The sequence below is a fragment of the Capronia epimyces genome (assembly GCF_000585565.1).
Source record: "Capronia epimyces CBS 606.96 chromosome Unknown aczIQ-supercont1.12, whole genome shotgun sequence".
In the NCBI taxonomy this organism is placed as follows: domain Eukaryota; kingdom Fungi; phylum Ascomycota; class Eurotiomycetes; order Chaetothyriales; family Herpotrichiellaceae; genus Capronia; species Capronia epimyces.
Genome location: NW_006912915.1, coordinates 94,720 through 116,487, shown reverse-complemented (window position 1 = coordinate 116,487; position 21,768 = coordinate 94,720). Strand labels below are relative to the sequence as shown.

The window sequence follows — 21,768 nt, the reverse complement described above, 5'->3', positions numbered from 1 at the left end:
CTGTTATAGCACTTCTAAGTTCTCACAAACCCTGCTCGTCTAGAATCTGCATCAGTCGCTTTTTGCCCATCATTCGTCTCGGACACCTTCTCGAATCTCGAATCTCGAATCCCTAATCCTTGACCTCTCAGCCGCGCGCCCTTCCTGACGCGCTACCGAACATAGTAATTCCCGCATTTTCCAGAATAACGCCAGACAGATTCGAACAATTCGAGCAATGTAAGTCCTCTGCACATCCCAACTGGCACAGGCACCGGCACTGGCGTGCTGTTGCTTAACAACATGATGATCACAATATTGGAGCTGTCCTATTTTCCCATGCGGACATCCACAAAATACGCATTTATAACATCTGATTTCGTTTGGCCTTGTTGACATAACCTTCCGAGAAGACGTACTCTTCCTTGTCTGGAGCTATGGCTGACATGATACCTCCAGTAAACCGTTATGTTAACCCTACACCGATAACGCTTTTCGGCTTCCTCTTTTCATCATGTCAACTGACCCTCGACTCGCCCGGCTCCAAGCTCGAGCAAATACACCTCAGTCTGCGCCAGCCAAATCACAGCCACTACCTCAACCTCAACCCCAATCTCCACTACAATCGCAACCGCAACCGGAACCGGAACCGCAAACACAAACCCAACCTGCTTCTCCATCCCCAGCACCTGTAGAGACAGGGCACTCCAAATTAACTCCCCCAAGTTTAGATGGCAACGTCGACGTCGAGGCGCCAGTTACGGTGCCTGCTGACGCAGTCGCTGAAACAAGCGAAGTCCCCTTCAAGTTAAGATTCTGCACAGTCTGTGCCTCAAATAACAACCGGAGCATGGAAGCTCACCTGAGATTGTCGACTTCAGACCGTCACTACCCGGTCATCTCTTTCGGCACGGGTTCGTTTGTCCGATTACCTGGTCCGTCAATCTCCCAGCCACAGGTTTACAACTTCAACACCACCTCTTACTCGAAAATGTACGAGGAACTGAATGCACAAGATGCGAGGTTGTACCGGAACAATGGAATTTTGAATATGCTGGATCGGAATCGAAACATAAAGTGGGGCCCAGAGCGATTTCATGACTGGGTGGTTGGCGCGTCGAGGATGGATGCTTTGCAACGAGGGGACAAAGGCGCCGAGGGATCGGAAGGCGGTATTGTCGACGTGATCTTCACCTGTGAAGAGAGATGCTGGGACGCTGTGGTTGATAATCTGCTGGACCGAGGAGCACCTTTAAACCGACCTGTTCACGTGTTCAATATCGACATCAAGGATAACCATGAGGAGGCCCTTATAGGAGGAGGCGCAATTTTGGAATTGGCGGACCTACTTAACGACGCTGCCGCCGAAGAGCGGAAGCAGAACGGCACGAGGGGGTGGGAGAATGGAGGTGGTGCGGCCCGGGAGAGTTTCGATGAAAGAGTCCCTGATATTCTGGCCACCTGGCAGGAAAGATGGCCCAGCTTGCCGGCATTGTGGACGCTGTCGTGGTTCTAAGCCTGGCGTCAGATGTACTACTACCTTTTTGCGAAGGCGCTGGAGGAGTGGGAACGGTAACGAGTATGAAATGCAATTATGTGCTGGTTTGATTGTTTCTTCTAGCATTTCTAATTGGTGATGCCTCCTGGTCACGGCTGAAACTATAACTTGCTTGCTTGCTGTCTGTCATTTTCCTTCTGCTCTTTGAGCAATCTCTCTTTCTGCAAGACGTCCTTCTTCAACGCCACCTCTACCTCTCTAGGACCCTCTCTGCTGAACTTCACCAGAACCACGTAGTCGGAATCCCCCTTCAAATCGCTCGCCTTCAGTTCGGGCCCTGGCTTGTCCAAGGCAAGAACCGACCTTCCATCTTCGCGGCCGAACTGCAGACCGATCGGGCTGATGAACTTATCCTTCCAGGGCACCGGAGAACCCTCGTTCTCAATCATATGCCTCAGCCGCTCGCGCTTGGTCAGCACCTCGTCCCTGCTTTCCTCTCGGCCGTCGACCATGCCAGCGTCAAGAATGCCGGATATCAGATACAGCAAAAGAAACTGGGGCGGGAATAAGACGATCTCGCCGCTACGGGCGCGGGCCAGCCAGTCCTTCGCGCGGCGCCACTCCGGAGCCATAGTCTCGACCTCGTCGCCGGTGGCCCGGACGGAGGGGTTGCCGGCCTCCTCGAGCCCGACAAAGTAGATGTACATCTGGGTGGTGAAGCGCTTAGGCACATTGGGCGGCGTGACCCAGTGTGTGAAGGGGAGCAGACGGTCTGTGTCCAGCACGGCGTGCGGCGAGATGGACTGGAGCCACGCAGCGAAGGAGATCTGGGCGCCGTGGACGGCCTCGCGCCCGCTCTTGCGCTGGTCTCGCGCCACAGGCAACAAGGCCTGGGCATCCTGCGACGCGCGCGCCAGCAGAATCCCCGTCTCTTCGAACAACTCCCGAACCGCCCCCGTGCGGTATGCGATGCTGTCCAGATGCCGCTGGATGTCTGTTGGGGTGGACGCCACCTCGCCGTCTGCAGGCTCCAGATTCCCGCCGGGGAAGACGTGCGCTGAGGGAAACGCCGAAGACGTCTGTACGCGGTGAAGCAGCAATACCTCGTTCGAGGGCGATATCAGTATCACACTGGCACTGGGTGACGCGGGCTTCGGAGTTTTGTGGTCGCTGTATTCTCGCACTTGGAACTTGGAAGGAGGCGCCATGCTGCGGATATGCCGTCTGCGGCGACCACAGACCAGGACACCGTCTTGTATCTGGGTTGTCCGAGGCAGCTGGCTCTGACTCCGGCTGCTAGTATGGTGAGATCGTCTATATGTGCGCGACAAGTCGGTCGGATATGCGTGGTCTAGGTTTCTAAGAAGTGAGACCGCTCGTCTTAGAGTAGCAGTAGTAGGGGGGTTCAACGATATGGAAACGGAGGACAAAGGCAATACCTGCATTGCAGAACATGAGAAGTAAGCCGGAGGTGCGAAATCCACATGACCAGTACCTATGTAGATACTGTTTCCCCGGAGTGTGAGTACAGATGTATGTAAGATGGAATCGTTCGGTGGGCACCGTGCAACAAATCATATTCCCGCGCCGCGCAGAACCGAGCGCGCGCCGAGGTTCATCTCAACTACCCCGACAGTGACGACGCCTCATCTCATCTTTGTAATTCCAACACTGATGGCTGGAACAGAGTCCTCATCGAAATATTACACATATATCCATTGAACTTGCCCAATTCATGACAATCATTTACAGGAAATCATGATACTCCAGTCCGCATGTAACACTGGCCATCTCCAACGCCATCTCGCCGTGCTATCTATGACCGACTTGGTCCGAGATTCTTCAAGCATAGAGTTTCTTGTCGAAACTGTCAAGACCGTGAACGTTGCCTTCCGCTTGGGCACTGACTGATCGGAGCTCGAAGCGAACGTCGCCGCTCAAGACCTTCTCGCGAAGTTCGATTAGACTCTTTGCCCCGATGTCCTGGAGAGAGTGCTGGAGTCCGGCCAGCAAGTAGGGGACAAACTTGGTCACTGTGCCTCGATCGGGTACTGCACCAGACACGCCCTGAGCAACCAACAGGCTGTCACCCTCTGAGAAGTATCTTGCAGTGCCGGCATTACTGCCCTTGGAATTCTTGGCTCCACCGCCGGCCTTCCTGTCTTCCATGGCATCGATACTTCCCATTCCCCGGTAAGCCTTGACGAGCTTACCTTCACGGCTGACGAAGTAGTTGCCGGGGGACTCGGTGGTCCCGGCAAGGAGGCCGCCCATCATGATAGTAGACGCACCTATGGCGAGCCCCTTGACGATATGACCAACGTTTTGGATACCACCGTCAGCAATGCAGGGAACTCCAAAGCGGGATGCAAAAGAGGTCACAGCGAAGACCGAGGCTGCCTGAGGACGGCCGACAGCCATGACTTCTTGGGTAATGCATGCACTGCCGCTACCCATGCCAATTCTCAGGCCATCGGCACCTGCAGCAATGAGGTTTGCTGCTTGTTCGCGAGTCACTACATTTCCAGCAATGACATCGAGTTCCGGATATTTCTCCTTGACGTATTTGACCATTTCAATCTGGTAGATACTGTTTCCTTGGCTGCTGTCGAGGACCACAATGTCAAGGCCGGCGTCGACCAGTTTCTGCAGTCTGATCTTGTCATCTGGCCTAGTTCCAATAGCCGCTGCAGCAATGAGCTGTTTCGAATGAGGCAGCTTTGAGGCCAGGGGGAAGTTGAGGTTTTTAAGAAGATCTGAGCGTGAGAGTAGAGAAACAAGATTACCGTTGGTATCGACGATGGGCAGCTTGCCCTTTCTCGAATCGCGAAGGACTGCGTTGGCCTCGGCCAGAGTGGTGCCAGCAGGCGCAGTGATCAAGTCCTTCGACATGACCTCCGTGACCAGGTCATCGGATCGAGGATGGAACTGAATATCTCGAGTTGTAACAATGCCAATCAGCTTGGACTTGAGCTGGCCGTTTTCTGTGCGTGAAATTGGAATTTGTCAGCGGTTGAAAATTCAAAAGACCGGAGGAGAAAAAGTAGAATCGAGTGTTCTCAGACAGAAATCTCCATAGTTCCCCATTGCAAATTCATGCTGCGGATGAACGAAAGTTTAAAAGGGTAAATGGTTTGGACATCATTGAACAAGCAGTGTTGGAAATGCCAGGGAGAGACATACCGGTAACTGGAAAGCCTCCAAACCCCCATTTTTCTTTCAGCGCCTTTGCTTCTCCGACAGTGGTCTTCGGAGAGAGGACGACGGGCTCGGAGATGAAACCGTTCTCGTATCTCTTAACCTTGCGAACCATGTCTGCCTGGTCATCGGCGGTACAATTGTGATGAATGACCCCGAGTCCTCCCAGTAGGGCCATGTGAATGGCCATAGAATCTTCTGTTACGGTGTCCATAGGAGAGGAGAGGAGCGGAGTTTTGAGCGTGATGCGCTTGGTCACTGGGGAATCGAGAGTCACTTCGGAAGCAGCGAAGCCTGCGCGACAGGGTCAGGAAATGGTCGTCAGAAAGACGTTAATTGCGCAGCATACCAATGTATCCCGGCAGAATAAGGAAGTCATTATATGTCAGAGCCCCATTTTTGGCCGAATCCAGGAGAGTATGAACATCGAGGCCGTCCTTTTGAGACTGATACTCGGATTTGAGGACTTCAACGGCCTTGCGGTAGTCGAGTTTTTCGACGTTGCCGTGGACTGAAAGGCCATTGCCGGCGACATCTCCGTTTGCGATAGGCATTTTGGCAATCTTTCTCTCTCGTAAATGAAATGATTCTGCAACAGATCCTGGCATGCACGATCTGCTGGGGTCAAAGGTGACCGGGAGAAGAGAAAAAAGGTTCAGGAAAAAGTCGTGATCCTATGAAACTTTTTTGCAGGCCGGGAGCGGGGGATTGCGCTAAGGCTTAGGGGCTCTTGGCGTCGACGCGGTCAGGCACAAGCTGGACGCGAGAACTCAAGATGGTACCTTACCACACCAGTACGGAGTACAGAGACTCCGTACAGGGCGTAATTAATCGGGCGATAACAATGGGTGCAGAGGCCGCAGTCAGGGCTGCGCACCCCCATGAGTGAAGCTCTTGCGTCGGGCAAATCTCCCTCTAGTGTGTGCCTCACACTGCTTTCAAGGTCAACCCTCCTGCGGAGATGCTCATGATAACGCAGCCATGGACTTTGCATCCCATGATTTGAATAGCTGGCCAGCTTGATGCTGGGTTCGTTGCCGTATCCTTGCCAGGTCGCGTGTCTCAGCCTATCATCGTACCGGCTGCTGGTAGTCTCGACCAGTTGCCCGCTGGTTGGTGAAGCGTACTATCCCTTTTCTGGCCAATGTAAACACTCGGACCCTCTCAATGTTAGTAGTTACAACAGTAATAGGTAGGGCTTCTACTGCACCGCTGAGATATTGTTGTCCACGACTTGCATGTAGGACGGCGCCGACTTTGCTTGCTCTTTTCTACTTGTTGCTTTCGCTCTCGCCCGTCTCTTGCCTGCAAGATCTTCTCATCCATCTTCTCTGCTACACAGCAGCGCTGTCTCTCCCACCCTCTCCATGTCAGCTTAAACATCACACGTTCGAGAATGCGACGCAAGCCCCGATCACGACACGAACAAAATCTCCTGTATCTCGATTCTGTACCTGAGACATCGGAATGTCGCACTACACACTCCGCAGAGCACACGCAGACAATCACTACGCTCTACCCCAACGGCAAGCGTCAACTACTTCAACAGTATCATCAGCCTATTCCGCCGCATCCAGTGCATATCTTCCGAGTCGAACCAGCACGGTGACCTCAACTAACTCCAGCGTCTACTCAACAGGCGGGCCGGGGCACAAGAGGGGAATCAGTGACGCTGGTGGAATGACTCCTACGCGGACATACGGCGGCCACAGCAGTGCCGAAAACAGCCCCGACAATCCCTATCGACATATTCGCCAAAGCTTGAGGGCTCTTCCACAGCCCCCGTCTCCGAAGGCGACACCGAATGCCCGACGACCCAGTGGCCATCATGCTCGGGCTCATACTGTCGATCGCTTCCCTCAAAACTACTCCGAAGACCCAACCATGGAAAAACATTTGCATGAGCACCATAACGAGATGAACCCATCGAGGCCACACCTGCATCATGCTCTCACAAGCCCCCATGCCACAACGTTCAAAGCACCAGATATAGAAGAGCTGCAAAAGTCTTCCACATCGCATCTAAGAACATTGTCAAGATTTGCCAAGGATGGCGACGCCGAAGAATTCGGGATTGCTGCTGCTGGCCATTCTGTTGTTGGACTACACAATCGGAGACAGTTGAAACGCACCGACCCTGTGGCCCAGGGCGGTCGCACGATAGCTAAGAGCTACGGCTGGGGCGAGAGAAACTGGATGGACAAACAGCGACAGTTTCTCCAGGCTTACGAATATCTCTGCCACGTGGGAGAAGCTAAAGAATGGATCGAGGACATTATCAGCAAACCTATCCCTCCAGTTGTTGAACTGGAAGAGGCACTGCGCAACGGTGTGACTTTGGCGGAGATTGTTCAAGCATTCCACCCTGACCAGACGCTGAGAATTTTTCGCCATCCGAAATTGCAATACAAGCACTCCGACAACATTGTCTTGTTCTTCCGCTTCCTTGAAGAAGTTGGCCTACCAGACCTTTTCCGTTTCGAACTCATCGATCTATATGAGAAGAAGAACATTCCCAAAGTCATCTATTGCATCCATGCCCTGTCGTGGCTCCTCTACCGTAAGGGAATGGTCGACTTCCGGATTGGAAATCTGGTGGGCCAGCTCGAGTTTGAGCATCACGAACTGGAACAAACCCAGCGTGGCCTCGACAAAGCAGGCGTTAGTATGCCTAGCTTTTCAGGGATGGGTGCGAGCTTCGGCGCTGAGCCGGAGCCGGAGCCAGTTGAGAAAGAAGAAGATCGAATCGACCGAGAACTGCATGAACAGGAAGCAGTCATCCTGGACTTCCAGAACCAGATCCGAGGTGCTCTAGTCAGGCTACGATTGGGAACCATGATGCAACAGCTTTGGGACTCGGAGGAATCCTTGATAGAGCTTCAATCCCACATCCGTGCTGACTGGGCAAGGCAGATCCTGGGCTACCGGCTTGATATGCAGCGTTTCGCGACACGCCTCCAAGCCGTGGCTCGAGGGTTCATAGAACGTTCTAATCGACGAAGAAAAGAAGAGCAGTGGAGGGGAAGTGAAAAAGATGTTCTGAAGCTTCAAAGTCTGTTCAGAGCTGGTAAGGCCCGGACTGAATCTCGAACGTTGAAGTCCCAAATTCGAACACATGACGCCGGCATCCGCAGCCTTCAAGCTGCTATTCGGGGTGCCCTATCGAGGCGAGACGCATTCGATCAGTACGAAGCCACGAGAACGGTAGAAAATGAAGTCGTCGTTTTGCAGGCCAAGATCAGAGGTATGCTTGCACGGGCTCGAGTTCAGAGAACCCGTGCAACCTTGGAACGACAAACCCAGGCTATTACACACATCCAAGCCTGTGTGCGCTCAATGCTCACCAGAATCTCCCAGGATAGACTTCGGAACGCGCTCCATGACTTCTCTGTCAAATGGACTACCTTGCAGGCTGTGGCTCGGGCCGGTTTGGTTCGACAGGAGCTCGCCAGGCTGATGCAGAAACTCCAGTCCCAATCTGCATCAGTTAGCCGATTTCAAGCCATTCTCAGAGGTGCAAACACGAGAGAGGCTTACAGCTCGCTCAGGCTCTCCTTGTTGAGACAGTCAACAGCGACCATTCCAGTCCAAGCTGCGATTCGAAGCTTTCTCCTGCGCAGCCGCCTGAAGTGTCAAAAAGTCCAGTTGGCTCGATACACAAGTCAAGTTGTGCAACTACAGGCGATGTCTCGAGGTGCAATCCTGCGGCTACAGACTGCCGAGACACTTAGTAAACTGGACAGCCACCAAGACCAGGTGGTGCACTTACAAGCGTGCGCTCGTGCCATGCTCTGTCGGATTACCGTCGCTGATCTGCTCGGCGACTTGGATGAGCACCAGGCAGCCATAATCCAGTTGCAGGCCTTTATCAGAGCCACAGCTATACGCTCCCGATTCGCAGAAAAGAGACGACACTTCAAAGAGAATATGGACAAGGTGGTCAAAATCCAAAGCGTGGTCCGAGCGAAGATTCAAGGCAAGGCCTACAAAAGCCTTACTTCGGGCAAAAACCCGCCGGTTGGGACTTTAAAGGGATTTGTGCACCTCTTGAATGACAGCGACTTCGACTTCGAAGAAGAAATCGAGTTTGAGCGCCTTCGCAAGACTGTGGTCCAGCACGTCCGGCAAAATGAGCTTGCAGATCAATACATCACCCAGCTCGACATCAAGATCGCGCTGTTGGTTAAGAATAAAATCACCTTGGACGAAGTGGTCAAGCACCAAAGACATTTTGGTGGCCACGTTGGGGCACTTCTGCCGAACTCTGACATTGCTTCGAAGGATCCATTTGACTTGAAAGCTCTCAACAAGACGTCCCGTCGAAAGCTTGAGCACTACCAGGAACTGTTCTTCTTGCTTCAAACACAACCCCAGTATCTGTCGAGATTGTTTAGGCGTATCAGAGAGCAAGCCACAGCTGAAAAGGAGTGCGACCGCATCAAACACCTTGTCATGGGACTATTCGGCTATGCGCAGAAACGACGAGAGGAATACTATCTTGTGAAACTGATTGTCAGGTCTATCAAGGAGGAGGTTGATTGCTCTTTGTCCCTGCAAGACTATTTGAGAACGAACTCATTTTCAAACAAGCTTTTTGCAGCTTACAGCAGATCTGCTCGAGACCGCAAATTCCTCAGAGATGTTTTGGGCCCGTTGGTCAAGGAGAACATCATCGACAATACCACCCTAGACCTGGAGAGTGATCCTCTTCAAATCTACCTGTCCGCCATTAACAATGAGGAACTCAGGACTGGTCGTCGGAGCCAGAGAGATCCTAATGTGCCCAGAGAGGTGGCCATTCGAGATCCCGAAACACGGTCAACGTTTATTGCACATATGCAAGATCTTCGAGATATCACCGACCAATTTTTCCTCTGTCTCGAAGACTATCTACACCGAATGCCGTTTGGTGTCCGCTTTATTGTTCAGCAGACGCAGGAATATCTTGTGGCCCGTTTCCCTGGCGAAGATGCCGATTTTGTGCTCCAGCTGGTAGGACAATGGCTCTGGCGCGGTTACCTACAACCTGCGCTTGTGGAGCCGGAGAAGTTTGGTGTTGCTGATCGGGCATTGACCCAAGAACAAAAAAGGAATCTTGGGGAAATCGCCAAAGTGTTGAACCAGGCAGCCTCGGGGCGTGAATTCGGCGGCGATAATGTCTATCTTCAGCCGTTGAATAACTATATTCGCGAGGCTACTGGGCGGTTCCGGACGCTCTGGAGTCATGGTGGGTTCCTTGCCCTCTCACGAAATCTTGACTTTGCTGACTGGCTGGCAGTTGTCTCCATACCAACTGCGGAAGAACATTATGACATTGACGAATTCAACGACCTCTATGCTAAGACCAAACCGACTCTGTACGTCAAAATGTCCGACATCTTTTCGATTCACAAGTTGCTGTCCCAAGAAATCAGTACTCTCTGTCCCAGTCAGGACGATGTTCTTCGGGATATCCTCAGGGAGCTGGGTAGCGCCCAAAGCAATGAGAGCGAGCTCCGTGGAGTTAGCTCCGGCGAGATCAGCCTGACGTTGACTCCCAAATTGCTTAGCGTCGAGGACCCTGACTCCGAGGTCAAGGCTCTTTTCACGGAGACAAAGCGATGCGTACTTTATATCATTCGTGTGCAGTCCGGGGCCAACTTGCTCGAGATACTGGTCAAGCCGATTTCTCAAGAAGACGAGGACAAGTGGGAAGTTTTAGTGCAAGAAGAGCTTCATCCAGGTAGCAAGCGCCATGGGGCGTACGCGGATGGCAGCAGCCATCTCGACATCAGCGCCCTATCGTACCGCGACCTCAAGCGGATTGCCTTGGAAAATGTTTTGCACCTCGAATCAATGGGTCGTCTGACGCGGACAAATCATTACCAAGACCTTCTCAACGCCATTGCCGTCGATATCCGTACGAAACACCGCAGAAGACTCCAGCGCCAGCGAGAGTTGGAAAATGTTCGAACCACACTGGCGCGTTTGAATGAGCAAGCTGTGTACCTCGAACAGCAGCTCAAGACGTACAACGACTACATTGAGCAAGCGATGGTGACTCTCCAGAACAAGAAGGGAAAGAAACGATTTGTCATGCCCTTCACGAAGCAATGGGACCACGAGAGAGAACTCCAACGCTCCGGACGCTCGTTCAAGTTTGGATCATACAAGTATTCGGCACGTACGCTTGCAGACAAGGGTGTTCTTGTGCATTGGCGTGGATACAATGAGCGACAATGGGACCGGGTAGACCTGACCATTTCTTCCAACGAAGTGGGAGTGTTCACCATCGATGGAAGCTCCGGCAACATGATGATTCCTGGAGCGAATGCACAGGTACCGCTGGACGACCTCTTGCAAGCACAATTCAACAACACGCAATTTCTGGAGTTCTTTGAAGGAGCGCTTCGGGTCAACGTCAACTTATTCTTGCATCTGATCATGAAGAAATTTTATAATGAATGAGCGACGAATCAAGGACTATGCATAGCGGACAGGCAGGGAAAGGAAGGGGGGGGGGGGGGGGTCTTTTCCAAGGACCTGAAGTGGTTGGTCTACTAGTTGGACAAGAAATTGGGAGGTGCTTGGACAAGGTGCCTGCGCGAGTGTGTGGTATGCTACAGTAGTTGCATTATGATGGAAGCTAGAAATAGCATGATAGAAGGCACTACAGTAGTCCTCGCATAGGTATGCTTCAGGAAAAGAGAGGACATGCAAGATGTCGTTAGATTGAACATGGCTGCACCGACATGTCTGCTTCGATATAAGAGTTCCCGGATCGCGTGTATTGACTACACTACGGAGTACATGCACAGAGTACGGATACATACCCATATGATTGCCTCCAGCTGGGAGTCCCCAACGACCGTCGAGATTCGAAAGAAGTGACGTTCTGGGCGTCCAATCAGCCACTTACAATACTGGTAATACTACTCCTTATTTAGTCGACTTCCGAATCAAGAATATTTATTACCACATCGTCACAATGCACTACCCAGGTTCTTTAGAGCGGTCGGGGGGTCCTGACCTGATTTGCTGTCAAAGAAACATCCTAACTCGGCCCCCTTGCTACATAAGCCTGCGGAGAGGATGTGTTGACACAGCTTCACGTAACTCACGGGAATGTGGGTGAAGAGTTATATGCTCCATTCCCCATTATGGACGTGGGTGGAAGCAAGGGATACCGCTGCAGGAAGATGGTGCTGTAAAAGATGTATTCATCCACCACGTTACGATTAATGACCATCGGCCCTGACGGAAGAGATAAGGAGTTTCTGAACAAGCCGGTTAATGACTCAAGGCGAAGCTCGGCTGCGGCACGCGCGGCGCGAGATCTTAACATCGCGCATGTTACAGGCGACCGGCCATGAATGATGGGGACGGAGATTGCTGGCGTGTCAGGGGGCGTTCAGGCTGGTGACCCTTACAAGATGACGACAATACGACAAGACACGAAAAAGCACAAATTCTGGGGTGGAAAAAGGGTATCTTAAAACACCCGAGGAAGTGTAGGTACATCTTTGCTGCTGACTACTCCGTACACAGCCGGAGGAAAAGGGATAGAAGAAGTCCTGCCATAGTGTTGCAACAAAGTGACGTATTTTCAGCATGCCCTGACCACGGCATCATGTTGGGACCTCAGGACACGAGGCTTCGGGAAGAGAGCGCCCATGCTGGTGGTGTTCGTGTTTGACCATTGCTGTCGGGTGTTGGCGTTGAACAAGGACCCCCTTGCTTGGGTTAGACAAGATGATCTGCGATGTGGCCAAGGGGTAGTCAGGTTTTTGAACTCTCCCCCACCAGGCCATTCCACAAATGTCTGTGCACATTGGTCATGCTCATGCTCATTCTTGGAAGAGGCTGCGCGCCTCAAGCAGACGGCGCGGTCGATCCTGGTGTGATACCACGTCGGAAAGGCTGACGAGCATGAGACGTGGGTTTGGGGGTGGGATGGCAAGTGGTCAAAAAGACAGGGTGAGCCGGATGGGCTCTGCTTCTCTGATGGGTCGAGAAGAGAGGATCAATCGCCTCGCGATCCAGAGACAGGAGGAAAGTCATTCCTTTCGTTCCATGTTGTATACGGAGTACACGTACCAGGCTCAACACCGTCCCGTCCATACTTGAATATATCAACCGCACACACTCTTTAAAGGACTATCCCAGTCACTAGCAGCACTGCGACGCTCGCTATTCGTTCATTGATAATCATCACACCATGTCTCGATTGGGATACCCTTCAACAGCCACCGCAACGCCCATCGACAGCTGGTCATCGTACTTCGACTTGTGGAAGTGCGAAGACAGCGAGATGGCTGCCGTGGAGCCGGTGATATTGGACCAGTACGCGGAACTACACCCGGAGAGTCTGCAGGTCAAGTTTAACCCGAACTTTGAGCTGGACTGGGAAATGGACTATTTGCAAGACAGCTGCTCGCCGTTGCCACGACTGCCGACGCTTGCAAGCGGGAAATTGGACGACGTACACCAGGCTCGTCCTCGACAAGGGCTGCGACAAGGCCACAATGCTAATCGTGCGTACGAGTACTCGTATCGAATGGTTGGCCGGCCGGATGACGTTGATACCGAAATGGAGATGGAGATGGAGATGGAGACTGATGAGACGGAGTGGATGAAGAGGCAGACGCAGACACCACCACAGTCACACTGGCAGACGGCTGGCACCAAGCTTCCCACGATAACCCGGGCGCGATCCCTGCGGCGGCCTCGGGCGACACGAGCGGTGCCGTCACGCCTGCTGATGATAGGCGACCTCGCCTGGAGCCAGACCCTGGAACTCGCAAAAACAGGCACCGATCTGCCTGCCTGTCACGATGCTGTAAGTGCTGCCGTGCCTAAGCCCCGTCGCCCAGTTCCCACCCCACCACCGACATCATCGCTGGCATCATCGCCCGCGTCTGCATCATCATCCTTTCTTGCTCTCGTCAGTGCACGGCGCAGCATTATTGCCATCCTTCCAACGTCGTCATGCCTCACTCTTGACACCACTATTCTGCTGCGCATGCGCTCAAGCAACTACTGCTGCACTACCTGCCTACTATTTCCTATTTCCTCCTTTCTTGTCGCCTCTATCTCTGTGGTTTGTTGCCCGTTGGCACCACTGTACCTCACGCCACCCCCCCATACCGGATACTACTATTCCTGTCTCCCAACTCCAGCTACTGCAACTCCAGCTACTGCAACTGCAGCTACAAACATCACACTGTACCAAGCACACTATCTCCTCTCTCCCCTTCTTCGGATAGTCGACAGCGGATGAACTCCACTGCTGCACCTATTCTGTCGCTTATTCATCTTCACCTCTGCACCTAAGAAGATCTCGACCAGTCTGGGGCCTGCCACGCCTGGCGCTATTTGCTGTAGTGCCCTCCTACGACGTGCTGACCTTACTTCCCTACACCCGCCCAACCCGCCGACCGGGCCTTACCCAAAACAACTTTTCCTATCTTCAGATCTCCCACCATCAATCACCACTTCCACCTCATTTGTCATCTGCTGGATTGAACTGCGCCTGGTCTTCCGTGGCCATCGTCCGCCTCTTCAAGCCCTCTGTTCCTCTCGATAGCCTTCGCGCCTTCTCGGCCTCAGCTAAAATGAGCACGATACAGAACCTCAAAAACTTTATACGTCATGGCAAGCAGGCCAGAGTCGCAGACCCTCCACGCGACCAACCTACGACCAACCTCTCTCCTGTACATGCTCAACAACAGAAATACAATGCTGGCATAAGTGAGCCTGCAATCGCCCATCGGCAACCACAGCACTACGCCCAACCCCATGCCGGCGAGTATTCCGCCGCCGCCGTAGACAACCGCAATGCTGCCGCTCAGGCCGGCGGTGCCGCAGCGCATGCCGCAGGCAAGCATCAAAAGATTCAAGCCGAGATCGAGGCTCTGGTGGCCGAAGAAAGAGAACAGGCCAACAAGATGCCCAAATATCCTGGTCTGGAAAGATACATTTTGTTGGAGAAGATGGGCGACGGAGCGTTCAGCAACGTCTACAAGGCTCGAGACACCAAGACCGGCGACGATGTTGCGATCAAAGTCGTCCGAAAGTTCGAAATGAACTCGAATCAGGTATGCTAGAAGTCATGGAGCATTGCCAGCTCTTGATCGCCCTGTTTCCTTTCTCTTTGTGGTATTACCTGTTCCAGCCTCCCGTGCGTTTGGGTTTACTCTCTCGTCCCCCTCTTCAACTATTGAAAGATGTCAAACCAACTTTATACTCTAACCTAGGGCGATGCTCACCTTCATCCGAACTTCAAGAAGCAACCAAAGGGCGTGGAGGTGCGCATATCCAGTCTATTGCTCAGCCCCTACCTTCTCCTTGTATCGTCGATTTTGCTCTTGACAGATTAGTCCTTCTGTGCTCAATCAGAGGCTGACCATTCTCCTAGCGAGCCAATATTCTGAAAGAGGTGCAGATCATGCGCCAACTGGACCATCCTAATATCGTCAGACTCATTGATTTTTCTGAATCACGGCAATATTACTACATCGTCCTTGAGCTTTGCCCTGGCGGTGAATTATTCCATCAAATCGTTCGCCTGACATACTTCAGCGAAGATCTAAGCCGCCACGTCATCACACAAGTCGCCCAAGCACTACGCTACCTGCATGAAGAGTGTGGCGTCGTCCATCGGTATGCCCCGTGCCTGTGCGAATCGCAGTGGCTCTAAGCTAACATCTGCGTCAGAGATATCAAGCCAGAGAACCTTCTATTCTATCCCACACCTTTTATTCCCACTCGTAATCCAAAACCGAAAGGACCAGACGAAGAGGACAAGGCGGACGAAGGCGAATTCATCCCCGGGGTCGGTGCTGGCGGCATTGGCCGCATCAAAATTGCCGATTTCGGTCTTTCTAAGGTGATCTGGGATTCGCAAACCATGACACCGTGCGGCACCGTCGGCTACACGGCCCCCGAGATAGTCAAGGATGAGCGATACAGCAAATCTGTCGACATGTGGGCGCTTGGCTGTGTCCTCTACACGCTGCTTTGCGGTTTCCCTCCCTTTTACGACGAATCGATACAAGTCTTGACAGAAAAGGTCGCTCGTGGTCAATACACTTTCCTCTCTCCTTGGTGGGACGACATTTCGAAACCTGCCCAAGACTTGGTCTCACACCTATTAACTGTCAATCCGGAGAAACGCTACACGATCGATGAATTCCTGGCACATCCTTGGATCCGCAACACTACAGAACCCACCTATGCCGCCGCCGATGCTCCTCCTTTGGCCACTCCCCTGGCTGTGAGACAAAAGCAATGGATACAGGCAGGCAATCTCCCCGCGGATGCCTACACGCTAGCAACGCCTGGAACTCCTGGCAGACGAGCCGACTTCCGTTCTCCCGGCGCTCTTAACCTACGTGAGGTCTTTGACGTGGGCTATGCTGTCCACCGACAAGAAGAGGAAGCTAAGAGACGGAAGAATTTCAAGCAAGGATACCGGGGCGCGGGCATACCTGGTGGTCTAAATCCATTGACCGAAGACGATGACATTGAGGACGAGGAGTACGATGCAGAAATCTCGAGCAAAGTCCCCAAGGCACAACAACCCACCGATGTTTCGAGTATGGAAACCAAGATGCGCCAGACCAACCTGGGAACACAGCCGTCCGCCGCGGCACAGGCCCGGACAGCGGCAGCCCCCGCTCGAAGTCAACACCACAATCAGCAGCAAGAGAAAGGTTATGGTCAGCACAGTGCCTCGGTTGCGGCAGCAGCCAGGCAAAGCGTCGGACGGCGGAACAAGCAACCATTTGAACTCAGCCTGGACAATTCCACGCTCTTAGGAAGGAGGAATAAGGTGGCAGCGGTTCCTCAAGTGCCGACTTCGAAATTGAGAGAAGAGCTGAGCGTCCGATGAACACTAGGTACAATGAGCGTGCCGGATTTCTTGACAGGGCAATAGGGAATGGGACACATGGGCTTGACACAGTTTCCGGGTCAGTCGTCTAGATTGCAGACTAACTTGAGAAGCATGTACGCAGCTTGTGTTGTTTGGGAACTACTTGTGTTAATTCGGCATCATGGGCACAACCCATGCAGAATGACAGGAAGCCAGGCGTGAAGGCGGGAACAATTTGATGAGGTTAGTGGCTAGAAACATGAAGTTGACGATCTTTCTCCAAGCGAAAGACTCCAGGTTCTCGGATTGTAGAAGCACGATCTTGAAACGAATACGTGTTGACATGCACCGATGATGGGCTACAACTCACTTGATATCGCGTTGCCCCGCGTTGACTGTACAGACACCCAGGGTAGGTACGCAGTACTCCGTACATGCGGAGAATGCGTATGGCCTGATAGGTACGGTATCTACCAAGCCTGGAAGCGGAGGTGGTACGATGTACGAAGGTATAGCTCAGCCCTCAATCTTTTCTTCCCTCTTCCCTGCTGTGTGTCCGTCACCTTCGTACATAGGTGCGAGGATTGCGACATCGGGCATCCCCCACCACCCACCACCCCCAATCCTTCTCTTTCCCGTCGCCTGCCTGCGCCACCGACAGTGACAGCCCTCCCCTCGCCCTCGTACTCGCACTCGCGGACTTGACCGCAGCTCGCCCTTTTTTCCCCAAACGTACTCCGTACACACGCTCTTCAAATTTCAAATGTGGTTGTTCGAAAGATGATGCGGTGCCCTCTCTTCCAGCGTGTTGCCCCTTTTCCCTGACGCAGGCCAGGCCGTTTTCGAGAAACGTTGTATTTCCTTCAAATAGCCCTCCTCTGGCCCACATCCTGCCTACAGTCCTTACTGCAACTAACTACACATCAGGGAGCGAAGGTCACCAGGATCTACGCGTGCCTCACCGTTTCACTTCTACTTGATCTTTCAGTCCATGGTCTTCCACCAAGCTGTTCAGCCGTCACACGGAACTTCCCTGAGGTCACCTCAGGACGCAAGCCGTCTCGACCAAGGCGTCCCTCATCACGAGCAACCGCTACGACCATTGGATAGGACCAGACCCTCTCTGGATTCCGAGAAACACTCATGGGACGAAGACACTAAGCAGACACTTAACGTCCTAGCCACGCCAGGGGACCTCAAGGAGAAATCGTCGACTGCGGAAGGGTCTTCAATCCCTCATCGCCCCGCCCCCGGATCACGGCAAAACACCGCCCTTTCAATTGCGGCCGCACCGTTCACGTCGTACTGCTGTGATCTCGAACGCGCTCACAGCCATGGGCCCTCTGGTTCCACGCATTTCCGGCGCTCGTCTTCTTCCACTTCTGCTTCCACCCTAGCTGACGTGCCGAGTCACCTCGCCAATGTCAGCCGGGTCTCGACCGATGCTTACGGCAACTCGTATCCGGAAGGAGGACGTGAGGCATGGCTTTGTGTGCTCGGGTCCTTCTGCGGTCTCATGTCCGCTTTGGGGTAAGTGGTCTTTCCAATCGAGGTCTGATGAACCATCCGCTGACATGGAATAGTATGATGAACACTCTAGGGACATATCAAGCGTACCTGTCCACGCATCAACTGCGGGATCACACGGAGAGTACGATCGGGTGGATCTTTGGCATTTACGCCTTCCTGTCATTCTTTTGCGGGATCCAGATCGGCCCTATCTTCGACGCGAAGGGACCGCGGTGGCTCGTCTTGAGCGGGTCAGTGCTCATGCTCGCCACACATTTGCTGATGGGAATTTGCCATCAGTACTGGCAATTCTTAATCGTCATCGGCATCGTGGGTGGGCTAGGCACTTCTCTCGTCTTTACCCCATCCGTCGCGTCCCTGGGGCACTTTTTCTTCCGCAAGAGAGGGCAAACCACCGGCCTAGCGGCTGCCGGAGGGTCTTTGGGCGGGATCGTCTTCCCACTGGCACTGCAGGCCCTCTTCCCCAAGATCGGTTGGGCGTGGTCGACCCGGGTCTGTGGACTCATCAACTTGGTCTTACTGATCGTTGCCAACCTCTTCATCAAATCCCGACTGCCAGCCCGCAAGGCTACCAAGGAAAATATCCTGCCCGACTTCCGCATCTTCAGAGATCCCGTGTTTGCCTTGACCACCTCCGGGGTATTTTTCGTCGAATGGGGTCTTTTCATTCCTTTGACGTACCTGAGCAGCTACGCCTTGAACCACGGCGTGTCGACAAACTTTTCCTACCAGCTGATAGCCGTCCTAAACGTCGGGTCCTGCTTTGGACGGTATCTCCCCGGGTTCGTGGCTGACAGACTTGGGAGATTCAATGCCATGGTGGTCACAATTTGCCTGTGTCTTGTTTCGACCCTGGCGCTGTGGCTGCCGGCTGGCGGGTCGGTGGCGCTGATGATTGTGTATGCCATTGTCTTTGGCTTCGCCTCGGGAACGGGTATCTCGTTGACGCCGGTGTGCGTTGGCCAGCTGTGCCGGGTCGAGAACTACGGACGATACTATGCGACCTGCTACACCCTGGTATCGTTCGGGTCGTTGACGGGGATCCCCATTGCGGGACAATTGGTCACCACGTGCAATGGGGAGTATTGGGGTCTCATCGTCTTTACAGCTTGCGCTTATGCAGCCGCAACGATATTATTGGCTACCGCAAGGGTGATGGGCGCTGGATGGGACCTGAGGAAGAACTTTTAAAGGGGCAGAGCCATAGGATAAAAGTGTGATTTAGGACTTTAGCATGTAATGGATTCAACGACGTTTCACAAGGGGGACGAGGAATATGACGGATCTGAGGCTCCTTTAGAATCCATTCTTCCGGTACATGTCGTCAAGCAACTCGTGCGTCTTTAAGGCATGCTCGAAATCGGGATACCACACCTCTTTTCCCTTCTGCGCGTCCAGCCCGGCAGCAAAGGCTTCGTAAAGCCTCCCGATGTTTCTCGCCGGAATCGGGAGGTGCTGGAACTCGTCAGGGTCGGCCTTGACTTCCAGCCAGTCCCCATCTTCTGATCGCCAGATGTTGGCCTCCCACTCATCATTCACCGTACCCGCATTGATCGACCAGGTCTTGAAGCGTTGGATGCGTATCTCCCCCTTGGAGCCAAAAATGCGCCACTCCAGGAAGGGCAGACGGGCATGATCGTTCGCCGTCTTTGCCCCTGGGGATATGGTGGCGGCGTTCTGCAGCTTGTATGTAAGGACCACGCCGGACTCCAGCACGGCGTCGAAGACGACTTGGTTCGGCACGTCATTCGGGCGCGCCTTTTCCACCACTTCTCTCGTGGCCGGGTCGACGACGTCGACTTCGGGGTATTGGTTGACGAGCAGGGATTGGTGGGACGATACCATGCCCAGGACTGTCGTGGATAGAACAAAACGCCCTCAAGTCAGCCGAGAAGATCAAGATTGCAATGCTGATCCCCGAGAACACTACTTGCTTACCTTCCGTGATGATTTCCAGAGCGTGCGGAAACGTAACCGTGACGGGATTCGATCCGACTTTCCTATCCAGCTGGTAGGTGAGATGACTCGGCACGGCCGAGCCACTGTATTCGGTGGTCTGTAGAAACGTGCTGCTTTCCAGCCGGCCGATGGCTCCGCGCGCAATCAGAGTTTTGATCTTGGTCAGGAGGGGCGTATATCCGAGCTGGATGCCGACCACGTTTCTGACGCCGCGGGCCCTGACTAGGTCCGTCAGTTCCCTGGATTTGGCATGGTTTGCTTCCATGGGCCATTCGACATAAACATCCTTCCCCGCCTTGATGCTGGGGATCAGGGCGCCGCCGTGCCGATCGGCGCGGACGCTACACACGACGAGATCAACATTCGGGTCGTTTGCGAGGTCTGGGAGGGTTTGGCATGTTATTGAAAGTACCTCCGGACGAGTGGTGTGTGTATGTTATCTCACTTACCCTCCGGTGTCCCGTAGGCTTTGACCCTGTCGGGATCCAGATCATACGCTCTGATGGCCTGGAGGGCCCTTTCCGTCGAACTGTTCTGTAGGGCGACCAGCTCGTATTTCGAGGATTGGCGTAGGTATGGCAAGTGAGCATGCGCCGCCCAGTTGGTTCCTGTCGGGATATCTGTGTACGGGGCATTGAGCCCGATAAGGCCCACCCGAATCTTTTGCTGCGAAGCCATGCCAGTGTTCAAGTTGGATGATCGAGATCGAGGGTGACGACGTCTGGACAAAGGAAGATCTCGATCGATGAGACTAGGTTATACTCATGCTGTATTCTATATACTGTATACTGTGTACAGCATATGAGAGCGCCATGGACCGGTTCGTTTGCGTGATCTCGTCGCTGACCAATGTCGTCCATATTCGCGGCCGTTTTCGAGTGAGTGAGCACAAGCCTAGGATAACTCCGTGCCTCTGTAGAGACGAGGTATCTAGGGGATTTCTCAATCTTCCATCCGAACCAGCGAGGATAATAAGAGGAAGTTGAGATGGCTATAAATCCAAATTAGTTATGGTATATGGTGTTGTCATTGAACGGCTGCGTGACAACTGTTGTATGATTGGGATCAAGAAACAAAACTTTCAATCGGCCACAATTCCTGGGAACCATCTTTGATCCGCGGACGTAGCTCATAGTCCTCCATCATCGCTAGTAATGTACCCATGGGCGCATGTGGATCATCATGAACCTTCCCATGTGAGGCTGACTTACTTGAGAAGATAAAATAGCATTTGACCCAAGATACGACTGACACAAGGAAGGTATCTGATATCAAGACGTGGCGCATACATGCACCGATCTACTGTAAGGGTTAGGGTTAGGGTTACAAGAGTTCACAGTCACGTGTAGATATCACGTGCTTTCACGTGACTATGTTGACCCCGGAACATATAAGCGTCTAACGAAATACGGAGTACGGAGTGCTTTTACTACTACTACCTCCTCACTCGGTTATGTAGCTGTATCCTTCCAGAGCCCCCTCTGAGCTCGAGATTTTCTTCTGCCACGTCCAGCCTCGCCAACCTGACCTCTTCACGCCCAAACAAGGACCGACGAGTACTACTTACCGCGCTGAAGGATCATGGCCACTCTTCTGTCGCCCTCTGCCAGCGGTCACGTGCGAGGCCGCAGCAATTCCGGCCAGACCAATCAGAACAGGGCCAGCCTCGAGACGTCCTGCCAGTGCGTATCAGATTCCGGCCTCGAAGGGAACAATTATTAAGAACAGGAGCGTCAGGGAGGGGCCAGCA

The 21,768-nt window shown here is 53.2% G+C and overlaps 7 protein-coding genes across 7 annotated transcripts; 4 read left to right on the top strand and 3 right to left on the bottom strand.

Annotated features, from left to right (window-relative positions):
* Nucleotides 1–493: 493 nt before the first annotated feature.
* Nucleotides 494–1,495, top strand: A1O3_10510 (uncharacterized protein; the record flags this gene model as incomplete). Its single annotated transcript, XM_007740600.1, has 1 exon — nt 494–1,495. The coding sequence occupies one exon, from the start codon at nt 494–496 to the stop codon at nt 1,493–1,495; it is 1,002 nt and encodes a 333-aa protein (XP_007738790.1).
* A 143-nt stretch (nt 1,496–1,638) lies between these two features.
* On the bottom strand, nt 1,639–2,685 carry A1O3_10509 (uncharacterized protein; the record flags this gene model as incomplete). The annotated part of the gene is made up of 1 exon (XM_007740599.1): nt 1,639–2,685. One exon carries the CDS (start codon nt 2,683–2,685, stop codon nt 1,639–1,641), a length of 1,047 nt encoding a protein of 348 aa, XP_007738789.1.
* A 634-nt stretch (nt 2,686–3,319) lies between these two features.
* On the bottom strand, nt 3,320–5,229 carry A1O3_10508 (inosine-5'-monophosphate dehydrogenase; the record flags this gene model as incomplete). Its single annotated transcript, XM_007740598.1, has 3 exons — nt 3,320–4,461; nt 4,661–4,969; nt 5,025–5,229. The coding sequence occupies 3 exons, from the start codon at nt 5,227–5,229 to the stop codon at nt 3,320–3,322; spliced, it is 1,656 nt and encodes a 551-aa protein (XP_007738788.1).
* A 913-nt stretch (nt 5,230–6,142) lies between these two features.
* Nucleotides 6,143–11,122, top strand: A1O3_10507 (IQ domain-containing protein containing GTPase activating protein; the record flags this gene model as incomplete). Its single annotated transcript, XM_007740597.1, has 2 exons — nt 6,143–9,902; nt 9,954–11,122. 2 exons carry the CDS (start codon nt 6,143–6,145, stop codon nt 11,120–11,122), a joined length of 4,929 nt encoding a protein of 1,642 aa, XP_007738787.1.
* Nucleotides 11,123–14,268: 3,146 nt separating this feature from the next.
* Nucleotides 14,269–16,547, top strand: A1O3_10506 (CAMK/CAMK1/CAMK1-RCK protein kinase; the record flags this gene model as incomplete). The annotated part of the gene is made up of 3 exons (XM_007740596.1): nt 14,269–14,751; nt 15,072–15,316; nt 15,371–16,547. 3 exons carry the CDS (start codon nt 14,269–14,271, stop codon nt 16,545–16,547), a joined length of 1,905 nt encoding a protein of 634 aa, XP_007738786.1.
* A 973-nt stretch (nt 16,548–17,520) lies between these two features.
* On the top strand, nt 17,521–19,250 carry A1O3_10505 (uncharacterized protein; the record flags this gene model as incomplete). Its single annotated transcript, XM_007740595.1, has 2 exons — nt 17,521–18,059; nt 18,113–19,250. 2 exons carry the CDS (start codon nt 17,521–17,523, stop codon nt 19,248–19,250), a joined length of 1,677 nt encoding a protein of 558 aa, XP_007738785.1.
* Nucleotides 19,251–19,355: 105 nt separating this feature from the next.
* A1O3_10504 (uncharacterized protein) lies at nt 19,356–20,696 on the bottom strand (the record flags this gene model as incomplete). The annotated part of the gene is made up of 3 exons (XM_007740594.1): nt 19,356–19,912; nt 19,998–20,399; nt 20,468–20,696. The coding sequence occupies 3 exons, from the start codon at nt 20,694–20,696 to the stop codon at nt 19,356–19,358; spliced, it is 1,188 nt and encodes a 395-aa protein (XP_007738784.1).
* Nucleotides 20,697–21,768: the final 1,072 nt, after the last annotated feature.